The sequence below is a fragment of the Periplaneta americana genome, chromosome 3 (genome assembly GCF_040183065.1).
Source record: "Periplaneta americana isolate PAMFEO1 chromosome 3, P.americana_PAMFEO1_priV1, whole genome shotgun sequence".
NCBI classification, from domain to species: Eukaryota; Metazoa; Arthropoda; class Insecta; order Blattodea; family Blattidae; genus Periplaneta; species Periplaneta americana.
In genome coordinates, this window is record NC_091119.1 from 153,683,512 (window position 1) to 153,698,220 (window position 14,709).

The window sequence follows — 14,709 nt, forward strand, 5'->3', positions numbered from 1 at the left end:
TTGTCTGATCATATTTATAGTATACGGGCTGCTTCCACCTTGCAAACAAATCACATGCAAAAACAACCTGCACTGCCTTATGAGGTCCAATTATTTGTTCTTCCCTACTGTCAAAAGAAACCTCCTCATTTAAATACATTTCATCAAATGCTAATACTGTTACACAATCTAACTCCGACATATTTGTAGCTCTCGCCTTCATTAATTTTAAGACATCATGAAGTACACCTTCCTCAAGCGATAATTGTTTTACTGCCCATTTTCTCAGAGTTGACAAATCAGGTAACGGGTAATTTAATTTTGTTCTTAAGTATCGGCATGTTTTTGGACTTAGGTTTCGAAGTGTTATTGCAGTACCGTAACCTTCTACAGACCATTTCACCCTACGTTTTTTATTCAAAAGAGCATCAATTTGCCCAATAGTGAAAAATGGTTTCAAAATTTCAGCCACTTTAGATTTAACTTCTGTTTGCCTAATGTTTTTCAATGAAATTAAATCCTCATGTAATTTTCTTTGGTCTTCTTCATGTTTCCTGTTGGCAGCTGTCAATTCCTTAATCCTCGTTTCTAGAGAGTAATTCTTCTCTTCTAATTCTTGAATTCTTTGTATTAGTATTTGGCATTCCTCTGTGACAGTAGACTCAGTGGCTCCGCGATTTTCCATTGTTACATTAGTGCTGGATGCTCCTGTTGCGCTGAAGTGAAAGAAAGTTAATAGGTATACAGTACCCTACATGCAATCAGGGGCGTATTTAGGCCTCGGTAGACTAAGCAGCTGCCTAGGACGGCAGATTTGAGGGAGCGACTTTTAAGCTGTTACTGTTAATTTTTTATATGTTTTTAAAATTTTATTCATAACTCTTTTAAAGAGTGCATGAACTTAAACGCACAATGAAAAGGATATGAATAACATTGGCAACAATCAGTTCAAATAATGTATTGTAATTAATGTCTAGGTAGGTTTATTAAAGAAAATGTACTCAACGCAATGAGCTGCGATCGCTGTCTGCAGTAAAGATGACGTCACACTCCTCGGCCGCTATCGCAACAGCATGCGCAGTCCCACACCTTTACTATGTTTCCGCCATGGTATGAACGATGTACAATAGTGGCAAAAAAAACCGGACCGACCTTGCAGCTGAATTCAGAGCCTTGTTCACTCCAGAGCACGATAGACTAGTAACTAAGACTTTCGTGGTTCGAATCCTGCCTGGGAAGAAACTTTTTTTTTGTTCCTTATTCAAATTTATTCCCAATACTTTTCGATTGCAGCGATATTTTACTACTTAATTAATTTATTATTCCCAGAACATGAATTTTTACCAGCAATCGAAAAATATTGGGAATAAACTTGAATAAGGAACAAAAAAAAGTTTCCTTCCCAGGCAGGATTCGAACCACGAAAGTCTTAGTTACCAGTCTATCGTGCTCTGAGTGAACAAGGCTCTGAAATCAGCTATAAGGGTCGGTCCGGTTTTTCTTTTGCCACTACTGTACACCTAACTTGTAATCAAAGTAACTAAACGCAGGACTCTACTTACGAGGTTCAAACCTGTTTTCGGACAATTGACTAAACAACAACAGTTCTCTAGAACAGACTATTGCTTCATTGTTCTTATATAGTAATTATATTACTTTAATTTACTTTCACATAAAATTAACAAATTTTATACAAAAGTTTCATCCGAATGTTATTACAAATATTAAACTGCAATGTATTTGTATATAGATTGCTGACTATCGCATCCCTCGCTACATCCGGTTTGCAAAGGATTTCCCAAGGTCAGGAATAGGAAAGGTGATCAAGTCTAAGCTTCTTGACATCGTAAAACAAGAGATTGGCATGTCTAATATATCTACAGCCACGTGAAGTAAGTTGATTTCTACGAGGTTCATATGTGTGTTGCAGAACACGGTGCATGCATATAACATTATTTTTATGTACTGTACTGTCTTAATTGGATCTGTGACAGAATGTAAGTGCAAGTTTCACAATAAAAACAATGTCAACAAACTTTGCTGAATCGCCGTTGTTTGACAAGACAAACGTTCACAGTTAATTATCCAATCGAGTAAGAGTAAGGTACGTAGAAAATAAACGTAAGTTCAAATACATTAAATCAGATTTCACTGAGTTTAGATTAAGCTAATATAAAGGCAAGAGATTGTCATTATCCATGTTTATATCTTCTTCCGTACCATCATCATTTCAGTTACTAATTTTGTTTCATATTCTAACATCTGTTTCTTAATATAAACTTCATTCATGAGAAATATGTCAAATGCTCCCATATTTTGAAGACTGAAATGTATGTACCTATTTCAAATGTTGTAACGTAAAATAGGCCTACATAATTTTATTTAATATAAAATATACCGTTAAAGATTCATACAGTTCACGGACAATGGAATTCAACAATTCGTTGCCCCCTCTTGAAGGTTAATCTTAAGAACCGTCCTAAACAATGAAATGCAATTCAGTTTAACGGTACCGTATATATCATTTATATGCATGTCGTATGTAAACCAAGTAATTTTTCATAAAACTTCGTATTACTATATTGTAAATATTTATACATTGTTTTAATAAAAAGTTTATTAAAGCTTGAGGGATATGTTTTTCTCTTATACATATTATTACGTTGTCCAACCATCCCGAACCTTTTCCCTTCAAAAATTGAATTTCAGGCAAACATTTGGGAGAACGAGTTACTATTGTAATTATGTCTATGAAATATATTCAACTCCAAAAAAAAGCGTCAAACTAGAATTATTTATTAAAATATGGTTCATTACTGATCAATAACAAAACAATTTGCTAAGAGTTAACAAAAAATAATTAATTTGAACATTTAGAACAATCTAGGGCTATAACAGCTTCACAGTAAATTAAAAGGTTTTCAACTACTAATAAACAACAATAATATCCGATCAGGTCTTGAACCAGATAATCAATATTACCACCTCGAGCTCTGATTGCAGCTTGCGGTCTACACCTATGGAGTAACGGTCAGCGCGTCTGGCTGCGAAACCAAGTGGCCCGGGTTCGAATCCCGGACGGGGCAAGTTACCTCTTGAGGTTTTTTCCGGGGTTTTCCCTCAACCCAATACGAGCAAAAGCTGGGTAACTTTCGGTGCTAGACCCCGGACTCATTTCACCGGCATTATCACCTTCATATCATTCAGACGCTAAATAACTTAGATGTTGATACATTGTCGTAAAATAATCCAATGAAAAAATTACGGCTTGCATTCTTCTGGGCATGCTTGATATCAGGTTCCGGACATCTTCTTTGGCGATATTCCTCCACTCCTCTAGGATAGCGCCTCACAATTGAGGTACTGTATCAAAAACAAGTCTGCGGAGACGACAATCAACGAACCCATATGTGCTCGATCGGGTTTAGATCTGGACTGCGGGCTGGCCAGTTTACAGTTTGGATGTTCACTTCCTCCAGGTACTCAGTTACTATCCGTGCTGCATGAGATCGAGCATTATCATGCTTGAGAATAAAATTGGGCCCTATCAGAGAAGAGAAAGAACCACGTGGTCTGAAAGAATGAATGCATCGATGACTTGTGAGGGGCCCATTAACAATCACGTTAAGTCAGTATTTGCATAGAAGTTGATACCAGTCCAGACCATTCTGTTCTTCCCCCATAAGGTATCCGCGCTGAGGATGTACAGTCTGCGAAACGTTCATTGGGCCTCCTCCAATATCTGTGTCTTCCACCTGCAGTACTCTAACAGAAGCGAAACTCGACAGTAAAGAGAACTCTGTTTAACTGTTCCTCATTCCAGTTAATACGAGTCCGTGCAAACTCAAGACGAGACCTCCGATGTTGTCGTTCCAGTTTCGGTCATGAAGCAGGTCTTATTGCATGAAGACAACTTCATGCAGCCTCCTCCTAGCGGTATTCTCTCTGACAAACGCATGTTGCACCTCTTGCAAGCGATTTCTCGCTTCCACGGCTGTCACGTGACGATCTCTCAGGATCTGCATAATCAAAAATCTGTCATCTCTTGCGGAGGTGACCTTCGACGACTAGATCCAGGAATTCTGTGCTATGTGTTATGCTCGCGATAATACTTGACGGCTTTGTAGATGCTATAGGTGATGTACCTAAGACTTCGACAAACCGGAAGCTACGCCCATCAACAACAAGCGCGACAGTAATTTATTTTCCGAACTTTAAGGCATTTTAACAAGATGATGAAGGAATTTTGTGAAACAATCATGAATAATGGGCAACAATGAGGCGGCAAAACTTACCGCCACAGCTTTAAATGTAGTTATTGAAATGGTCTATAAAAGATAAAATTAATAGAAATTGCATTCATAATCGCAACCTAATAAAATCAAAAATGTTTTATAATGTTTAAATTAATATTGTTTCATGATTTATTTAAAACAATAATACAAATAATTTTATTTACCTAATTTTTTAAGTAAATTTAGTGTAACGCTTTTATCTTTGGAGTTGAGTTTACTTCAAATAAATAAAAATATACAGACTGGCCCGATAAAAAGGTAAACGAAGATCGTTTAAGACACCAAAGAAAAGTGAACGTCGGATGTCATGAGATCTCAGTATAGCACGCAGTAGTGTTCAACACATGATTGGCGATATTCAGGTATTCCATGAGCTGAATGAGCCAGACTTCATAGCACGGGTCCAATATTGCGCACGTGTTCTGTTGAATGTGTGCCAAGCTTCTGAATATCACCAAACTGATGGTGGTCTAACGAATGTGATGTGCTACTGAGTGGCCATGTTAATGAGCAAAATGCTCGTTTTCTCGGCTTGGAAAAACCAGATGAATATTAGGAACAGAGACCATTGCATTCGGAGAGAGTGACAGTGTGGGCTACTGTGTCTTCCCACGGGATCATTGATCCGTACTTGATTCAGGACACACCGGGAAACAGAATCAACATCACATCAGAAGTGTACACACCCAGAAACAAAATTTTGGCCACCTGAATTTTTCCAAGTTCCAGTTACAGCATAATGCGCATGCTCAGTGCTCAGTGAACATGCACAGTATGTAATCCTGGAACTTGAAAAATTCAGGTAGCTCAAATTTTGTTTCTGGATCTGTACAATGGGCAAGTTATTGAACGTCTTCAGTGAGATTCGGACACATTATATGTACTGAACAACCTTGATCTGCACAAGCATAACAAGATAGGGTGACCTTCCACGCTGGTCGTCTGTTTCCAGATCGGCTGATTTCTAGACACTCAGATTTTCCATATCCTGATTTTTCGTTGTATGATGCGCTTTCATGGGGGATATTGAAAGAACAGTGCTTCATACCTATTCCACGTACCGTGCACGATAGCGATCTACGGGCAAAGAGTAGCAAAACCGTCCGCGTGACAAGTTGATGGGCTGCCTTGTGTGACGTCAGCTGCCACTATACAGCGTTAACCACATCAGTAGTAACCTTCAAATGTACAGAGGAAGAACATGCCTCAACCGAATCAAAGCGATAAGCTGACATCTACCACGCCTACTTTTAATTGTGTTTGGAAAGAAGTGTTTTTATTTATTGAATATGATGGAAGCGCAATAATTAATATGTACGAAGACTGTAAATCAGTTCTAGAAATTCAATCTTAACAGACATTACTCCGTATATCACAGCCAATAATATTGTGGCTATGTAGGTGAATGTAAAATTAAATTAACAAATGAACTCTAAGCACTGCTACCAAAAGAGGTTTAAATTAGCTTAACGTATCTCTTGGGGCAGACTTGCAGAATCTTGGGTTTTCCTCATTTTGACAATAATGTTATTGTAGTAATAGTGCTCAGTGAGTGAGCTCTGAAAGCTAAACAAAGGTGCAGCCGAAAGAAGTCGGGATCCATTACCGTGGATATCTATGTACATATACAGAGTGTTTCAAAAATAGAGGGCATAATTTCAGATATGTATTCCCCTTATGTAGACAATACAAAAAGTTCATTACAACATGTGTCCGGAAATGCTTGGTTTCCGAGTTATGGCCTTCAAAACAGTGATATTCACCGGAACGTTTTTCTTCTCGCAGGTAGGTGTCGTGACAGAAGATATAAACAGAGGACACTCTGACAGTTAATTCCGAGACGAAGGATACATTGAGTGTTGTGTTTGGCGTCGTACTGTGCGACATGTACTCAAATCAGGTGGCAGAAGTGCACTTCATGTACGGTAAGGCGGACGGCAATGCTGCGCTGGCTCATCGTTCGTACCAGGAGAAGTAGCCTGATCGACGGATAGGTAGAGGTGGCCCAATTGCTTTGCCTCCACGCTCACCTGATTTGAACCCTATCGATTTCTATTTGAGGGGCTATTTAAAATCATTGGTGTATTCGTCTCCGGTGCCTGACATGGAATCCCTTCGGAATCGAATTGTGGCAGATCGTGAGGAAATGCGCAATACTCCTGGAATTTGGGATCGTGTTCGCAGGGCCATGAGACATCGATATGAGGCCTGTATTCAAGCAGGAGGTGGACATTTTGAACATCTGTTGTAAAGGCAACTAACTACGGAAAGAAAACCTTTCCGGTGAATATCACTGTTTTGAAGGCCATAACTCGGAAACCAAACATTTTAGGACATATGTTGTAATGAACTTTTTGTATTGCTTACATATGGGGAATACATACCTGAAATTATGCCCTCTATTTTTGAAACACCCTGTATAGAACAATTTTTGGGAATTGATAATTTTAAGCCGGTTTTAAGAAGAAACAACAGTAAGTACCTGTAATTAAAGAAACAAAACGAATTTGATTATTATATTTACTTACATGAACATTTTTCCTTGTTTTTAAATCCGCTATCTACTCCCCAAAGGTTTCCCACATATTAGTTAACACTCTGTATAGACAGACATTATGTCAAAAATCACTCTTCCGGAATAAGAAATATGAACACATACTTTCTTTTATTTATTTATTTTAGTAGGTTATTTTACGACGCTTTTTCAACAGCTTAGGCTATTTAGCGTCTGAATGAGATGGTGATAATGCCGGTGAAATGAGTCCGGGGTCCAGCACAGAAAGTTACCCAACATTTTCTCATACTGGGTTGAGGGAAAATCCCGGAAAAAACCTCAACAAGGTAACTTGCCCTAACCGGGAATCTTACCCGGGCCACCTGGTTTCGCGGCTAGACGCGCTAATCGTTACTCCACAGGTGTGGACCATACTTTCTATGAGAAGACACGACTGATCGTGAACGTAACAGACCAAGAAGAAAAAAGGATGGTGATGATGAACACGGTCGTTATCTTTTGCATCATCAAAATGAAGTAATAGAGCGTAAATATCTCACGAAGACGATGATTTATACAATTTTTTCATAAACATGTTCAAGGCTTCAATTTAAAACAGCTTGTTGTTACTGTACTTTATTTCCATACAGCTAACTCCGATAGGAAATATCTACATTGATAATGTAAGGGCAAAGGTGAAGGGGACCCTCCAAATACTTTTGGGGAAGAGAAATTTAATATACTGAGAAACCATGAGTGCCGAATGCAGCACCCGTTACAAGTTGAGCTATATTCACAATCCAGGGACTGAACCTCTGCTGTCCATCACTCTGGGACGTGCACTACAAAATGCAGCAGAGAAATGGAGTGACAAAATAGCAATTATATCACGTTACGAGGGTGAAAGCTATACTTTCAAGCAAGCCTTAGAAAAGGTATGTGACAACAGTTACATCGTTCTAAATAGACTAATGAAGGAAATAGGGGGAAAAGTTTCTTTCAAGTGAGCTCGATGAAATCATCATAGCCTATTATTATAATGGTTGAAGTGAAGTAGGGCTATTTGGGAAAAGTGGTAATTTTTTTAGTGTTATTCCTACACAGTAACATGTACAGTACTGGCAAAAAAACCGGACCGACCCTTGTAGCTGATTTCAGAGTCACAGATTCAAATTTTGCTAGTCACAAAACATATCCATCTTGTATAATTAATAATAAAATTGTAACAATGAAATTTATTGCATTTGTTCGATTCTTACCGTCTTTTGCTTCCTTCAGTGCCTCAAACTTACAGACGAAAAAACTTTGAGAGTTTTATTTTCATCTGGCATCAATATTACATTTCTACCTCTATTCGGCAAAGATAACTGCGTATTTTTACATTAAATAGCAGTACATACCTCTGGCTTCACTATCCATATTGAAATTACCACAGTTTGAAACAATACATAGCACAGGATTCTTTTGTATCAGCTACAAGGGTCGGTCCGGTTTTTTTTTGTCACTACTGTACATCTCTATCATGACTATCTTTACAATACTCAATAATGATACGCGTATTATGTGATTTAAAGATGTTCATTGATTAAACTAAGGAACACGATTCTTACCTCCGAAAAACTAACAGCTGTTTTTCTTTATCAATTGTTATGCATACAAAACCGAATATGTTACTTAAAATTGCCTATCGGATCTCAGTTTTTACTTACGCTATACTCGTTTCCCGACAAATTAATATTAGCCTACTGTATCTACAGTAAACCTAAATGCTAAGTATATTATTATGATGTACCGAAGTACATATGATATTTCCGTGCAGAAATTCTGCGTCAACATATGATGATGGTTAAGTGGAACGGAGAAAAATTCTTTCCGGCACTGGGATTTGAACCCGGGTTTTCAGCTCTACGTGCTGACGCTCTATCCACTAAGCCACACCGGATTCCCATCCCGATGTGGGATCGAATCCTCTCAGTTTAAGTTCCACCTCTTGGGTTCCCTCTAGTGGCCTACCCTCATGCACTGCGTCATAGATGTATGAAGTGGCACAATGTCCACACATGTGCAGAGGTGCACTCGTTATGAGTGATTAAGTGGCACCTCTGCACATGTATGGACATTGTGCCACTGTCATACATCTATGACGCAGTGCATGAGGGTAGGCCACTAGAGGGAACCCAAGAGGTGGAACTTAAACTGAGAGGATTCGATCCCCGACATCGGGATGGGAATTCGGTGTAGTTAGTGGATAGAGCGTCAGCACGTAGAGCTGAAAACCCGGGTTCAAATCCCGGTGCCGGAGAGAATTTTTCTCCGTTCCACTCATCCATCATTTAAATGCTAAGGTTTTATTATTTGCATATTGCAGAATGTTTATTCTACATAAATAATATTCGCAGTTTACAGCATAACAGTTACATTTAATAAACTCTTCCTAATCCCTAAACCTATTGCGTGTATCATGTACGAAGCATATGCAGTAGTAATCCTCTTATCTGAGATGGGGCGCCGGAGCAGAACTGAATGGTTTTGTATTGGAAAGTAGTGGTCTCTTAAAATATAAATATGCTACTAAACATAGGTGGAGATAGGGTGATATGGGCAGCAATGCTCCCCCAGATCAAAATAGTATAGGCCAGCGATTTTCAACCGGAGGACCGCAGAGCAGTAAATGAAGGCCCGCGAACAAAATAATAATAATAATAATAATAATAATAATAATAATAATAATAATACATTAGGCCTACATTACATTACATTACATATGTACTGTACGTACAAACGTATATACGTATCTACACACACACACACACACACACACACACACACACACACACACACACAAACAAGTGTTCTGCCCATGGGCAGATTTTTCACTGCAAATCCATCTTTCTCCAATCTTTCCTATTTTATGACTTCCTCTTAGTCTCCGCATATGATCCACATATCTTAATGTCATCTATTATCTGATAACTTTTTCTGTTCTGAACTTTCGGGACATGATTGTTCGGCAGTGCATCTATTCAGAATGGGAATTTATAAATCACCCAATTGTGTGCTGTGCGGAGAAGAAGATGCAACTATGAACTTATTGAACATGGTCCTACTGAACTGCAAAGCTATCAACATTTCAGTTAAAAGTGTTAATAACATCACAGACGTGTACTAGCACATTAGAAGAGAAATGGAGAAAACCTGACGTTCTGAGCATTCAATTAATTTTAATGAATTTATTAATTACGGTATGTAGCAACCACTAATGTAGCAAAGTGTAGCGCTTTTGTTTCACATAAGTAAAGTCATTAACTAGCTCGTTTTTTTTTTTTTTTTTAATTTCTAAAGCGTTTACAAAAGTGAAAATTTTAATACCTATTAAATGTAGGCCTAAAATGCTCACATTTTTTTCTTTAGTAGTAATAGTACTCAATTATTAATATTTTTAAGCTAAACTCGGTGAGTCCCCCCCCCCCCTGCCCTCATAAATGATGCCACTAACACACACACACGCACACACACATATTATATACCCTTAACCATCTACAATATTTTTGTTCTTTAGTTTTGTTGTACTCAATACATAATGTATTAAACAATTTATATACTGATGCATATTTTGTGTTTTATATAATACCGGTACTGAAAACTTACCCTTTCTTCTGAGCTTATTTTGAAAACCGCCAGTCATTCTTGCATAATTTTTGTAAATTTTGCTTTATACCAGCATATCAGTATTGCATTTTTTAAATGCCAGGGCTCAAAACAAACTTACTATAGTCGCGTCGCTGTCCGGCGTGACTCCTCTTTGCTTACGCCTTAGGAAGTGGAGGCTCTATAAAGTCTAGGTAAGTAGAATCGTTCGCCCATTTTTGTTCTTTCGTTGCCGAGCTACCAGACGAGGAATCTATTTGCCGCACCGTTAAACACTGTCATGTCGTAGCTCCTTTGATAATAATAAATCAAACGCACTGTAATTGAGCAAATAATTGAGCGCCAACGCCCTCGTGTGCTTTCTGCGAACGCCAACGAAAGAGCCAAAATGGCGGGCGATTATATTAGATATTTACCGAGCCTTAGGAAATGCATAACGTCATCAGCAGCGAATGAAAAGACGCACACGTTTAAATGTAACCGACCTTCAACGTTATTGGTTGTCATAAATAAGGACGACGGGACTTATTCTGTTTCGCATCTGACGACAATAGAGACGTTAAAGGCTACATGAGCTCTAGTCCTAACATACAATAATAGAGGCTGGTGCTGTTTTTAACGAACCTATTGTGGGATTTGTTGTTAAAAAAGTAAACGTTTCAAGCTAAAATTAAGGATCTATTGCAGGCTGATGCATTGGCCGCAGGACTCCTACAATTTGGGCTAAAACAAGGAGACCGAGTGGCTATCTGGGGACCCAATTCCTGTGGATGGTATATTTCTAGACTAGCAGTTGCACGGGCTGGATTAATTGCAGTAAGTCTTTCAATGCTACATACAAATTTCCAGATTATCCTTTTATTATAATAATAGGTCTACTACTTTATTAATGAATGGCTGGCCTGTTCACACTCCTGTAGATTTATCTCCAAAGTCTGAAGAGCCTGTAATGAGCCGAGAATACGTGCGTCAGACATGCTTGTATGGCCGACATAGACAGCGTTATTGATCCGTAACCTTCCGCATTTTTTTTACACAAATAAAACTTTAATTAATAACACGCACACAATTATATTTATAATTACAAGTCGGCGTTATAGGTTTTGCTTAAAGTGGTGTTTATTCAAGTTCACACATTGCTATTTACATCCTAAAAAGCTATCAAGCTGAATTTTTTTTGCATGTTCTATAAAGTATGATTAGTTAAAATTAGAGTATTAGATTTTTTGCATATTAATTACTTTTTTAATTAAAAAAATAATTAGTATAGCAATAGGTACTAGAAAATGAAAAAAATAACTGTTGACAAAATAATAATTTTTTCCCTATTCTAAGGATATATTTCTAAAATATGGATGCTTAGTGCATTTCTAGGTACATCAAAGATACTGTAATTTTTTTCTAGATCATATTACTTAAAATTTATACGAGATATATTTTGAAAAGATGCTCAATTTTTTTTAGGGAAAGGGCATAACTCAGAAAATATCTGGGTGACAAGCATTAAAATTTGTAGCATGTGCCAAAAATGAACCAACTAGCTGAAAAACTGCAGAAGTTAGAAATTTTACCCATCTCCTCTCTTAACATAATTATTCTTCTTTCATCTCAAAAACAATTTTGTGAATATTTTGTATATTTCTCTCTCTCAAAATTATCTAAGAATTAGGCTGCCCCCTCTGGCGCCCTGACCCCTCTATTTATTAGTCGCCCTTCAGAGGAGGGCACAGACTGGAACTATCTTCGCACACAGGCTTCTCACATGGGTCCATTGTACTACCCAGGATGGAATGGTGTGCATGCCCTAAGACTCCCCTCCCCCCGCTTCAGATCCCCCTGTGTACCTCCGAACTCCATTACAGTCTAAATGATCCCTTTACCTTTCCACGTAAGCCTCACCGCGGTCTCTCAACCTGGTCCCACAAGATACCACATAACGTTACCAACTCAACGAATGACTACATATCCATGGGGTCCAAGTTCGATAGTGGTCCTCAGCCCGAAACCTAGGAAGAAGCGGAGATGATGATGATGAAAGAGGGGAAGTGTAATTATGATGGTGAAATGAATCCGAGGTCCAATGCCGAAGTTACCCAGCAAATTCGATTGGTTGAAGAAAGCTTTCTGAAAAAAACTCAACCAAGTAACTTGCCCCAACCAGGATTTGAACCCAAGCCGCTCGTTTCACGGTCAGACTTGCTAATCGTTACTCCACAGCGGTGAACCCGGACTACCTCACCATAGGCGGTTCTGGTCAGTGTGTTGTGCCCACGAATATAATGAATTGAATAAGAAGGAACGCTCAAAATTATCTAAATATTTTTGCAAACATTTCATCGACATTAAACAAGTACAGCAGTGTACAAAATGTCAGTGAGATTCTGGTCTGGGACTAAATAAGTGTTAATAAATAAGAAGACATATAAAAACACTAGATTATTTCGATAATTCCAATCTGTAGAAAGAATTAAATTAAAAGAATCTTAATGTATATTTTAGGTACAGATTGATCCTGCATACAGATCTCAACAACTTCTACATGCTCTCAATACAGTAGAAGTAAAAGTTCTTATCTGTGCAGAGAATTTAGGTACCACAAACTTCTACAAGACTGTGTTGACATTAATACCGGAATTAAATGACTGCCCAGAATCAGGAGTAGAAATAAATAATCCTAAATTACCTGCTCTGAAAACACTTATTGTTATCAGCAACAAGCAATACAGGTAAGAATTTTCTAATAACTAAACTCTATAGTTTATATGTGGGATGTTAATCTTAAGTTAAAACATTGTACAAATTCAAAATTTTGTTTGACAGAGGAGCATTCAGACTGCAAGACGTAATTGTACCTGCACGTCCAAATGTTATCCAAGAAATACATCACCTGCAGGAACTGATCCAACCTGATGATGACAGTAACATTCAGTTTACATCTGTAAGAACCTAGGCTTAAATTTTCATATAGTTCACAAATAATTAATTTACTTCGGAATATGTATGATAAGAACTTTCTTCTGTTAAATTTTAATGTACTACGTTAACATGTTTTGACCTACTTTGGGTCATATTCAGAACTGGTCGTTGTTGGTCTTGGCGCCTCTTGTTTCCTGTGAGGGTGCGTTCGTAGTGTAGAGTCAAAGAGTGTATGTGTTTTGAAATTGAGTTGTGTGTTGAGAATATCACTGGGGTGTGTTTTCGTGTGTCTGTATATTTCATGTTATTCTAGTGTGTTGAGTTTCTGGCTTTTTGGTTGGATATGCAGTATTTCCATGTCTGTGTTGATGTCTCTGTAGGTGTGGTTGGCATTTGTGATGTGTTCTGCATATATGGAGGTGTTTTGTAATTTTGTTATGGCTGTGATGTGTTCTTTGTAACGTGTTTGAACTGATCTGCCTGTCTGTTCTATGTAGAAGTTGTTGCAGGTGTTACATTCTTCTACATAGGACAGACAGCCAGATCATTTCAAACACGTTACAAAGAACACATCACAGCCATAACAAAATTACAAAACACCTCCACATATGCAGAATACATCACAAATGCCAACCACACCTACAAAGACATCAACACAGACATGGAAATATTGCACATCCAACCAAAAAGCCAGAAACTCAACACACTAGAACAATATGATATATACAGACATACGAAAACACACACCAACGATATTCTCAACACACAACTCAATTTCAAAACATATACACTCTTTGACTCTAAAATTTAACACAAGAAAGTTCTTATCATATCCTACATATTCCGAAGTGATACAGTGTTAAAAGTTGTGTAATCAAGATGTATAATTAATTTACAATAGAAAAAATAAATAAATGAACACAATCAAAATGTTACAGAAGTTACAATAAATCAGGATAACTAATATTTTATTATATTGTCTTATTTAGGGATCAACTGGGAATCCGAAAGCTGCACTTCTGACCAATCACTCACTTATCAACAACAGCTACTATGTCGGCAAGAGAATGGAATTCCACATGGAGGCATGTATAACAGAAAATCATAGCATTATCTCTACTATACAGAGGAACCGTAAGTAATGTAATTAATTTCAAGGGGTTATTGTTTGAAATATTTCAAGCAAAAAAGTTTAACATAATTTTGCTCGTTTTCTATTCCCTTCCGAAAAAAAAATTATTTTATATGACGCATTTCATAGCGTATTTAGGGAAAGCTATTGATTTAATTCCCAATATGCTCCATCCATTTAAGATGAGAGATGATGTTTTAAATAGGCTACTTGATTGTTTATACATATATAAGTTGCCAAAGTAC

The 14,709-nt window shown here is 37.6% G+C and overlaps 2 protein-coding genes across 2 annotated transcripts in view; both read left to right on the plus strand.

Moving 5' to 3' along the window:
- LOC138696682 (uncharacterized) overlaps positions 1-2,609 on the plus strand; it is a 105,047-nt gene extending 102,438 nt beyond the window's left edge. Inside the window, exon 25 of the mRNA XM_069821967.1 lies at positions 1,730-2,609. Within this exon, the coding sequence (XP_069678068.1) occupies positions 1,730-1,870 (141 nt within the window). The 3' untranslated portion in view covers positions 1,871-2,609. The remainder of the gene's footprint in view (positions 1-1,729) is intronic.
- Positions 2,610-7,520: 4,911 nt separating this feature from the next.
- On the plus strand, positions 7,521-14,539 carry LOC138697154 (medium-chain acyl-CoA ligase ACSF2, mitochondrial-like). The gene is made up of 5 exons (XM_069822731.1): positions 7,521-7,703; positions 11,104-11,232; positions 12,916-13,142; positions 13,237-13,354; positions 14,322-14,539. Exons 1-5 carry the CDS (start codon positions 7,521-7,523, stop codon positions 14,472-14,474), a joined length of 810 nt encoding a protein of 269 aa, XP_069678832.1. The 3' UTR covers positions 14,475-14,539.
- The last annotated feature ends 170 nt before the right edge of the window (positions 14,540-14,709 follow it).

Bases quoted from the DNA above. Each gene is read 5' to 3' on its own strand.
- LOC138697154 (XM_069822731.1), top strand. From the start codon at position 7,521: ATGAGTGCCGAATGCAGCACCCGTTACAAGTTGAGCTATATTCACAAT. The intron at 13,143-13,236 runs GTAAGAATTTTC...TTTGTTTGACAG, and splicing joins ATCAGCAACAAGCAATACAG to AGGAGCATTCAGACTGCAAG. The intron at 13,355-14,321 runs GTAAGAACCTAG...TGTCTTATTTAG, and splicing joins GTAACATTCAGTTTACATCT to GGATCAACTGGGAATCCGAA.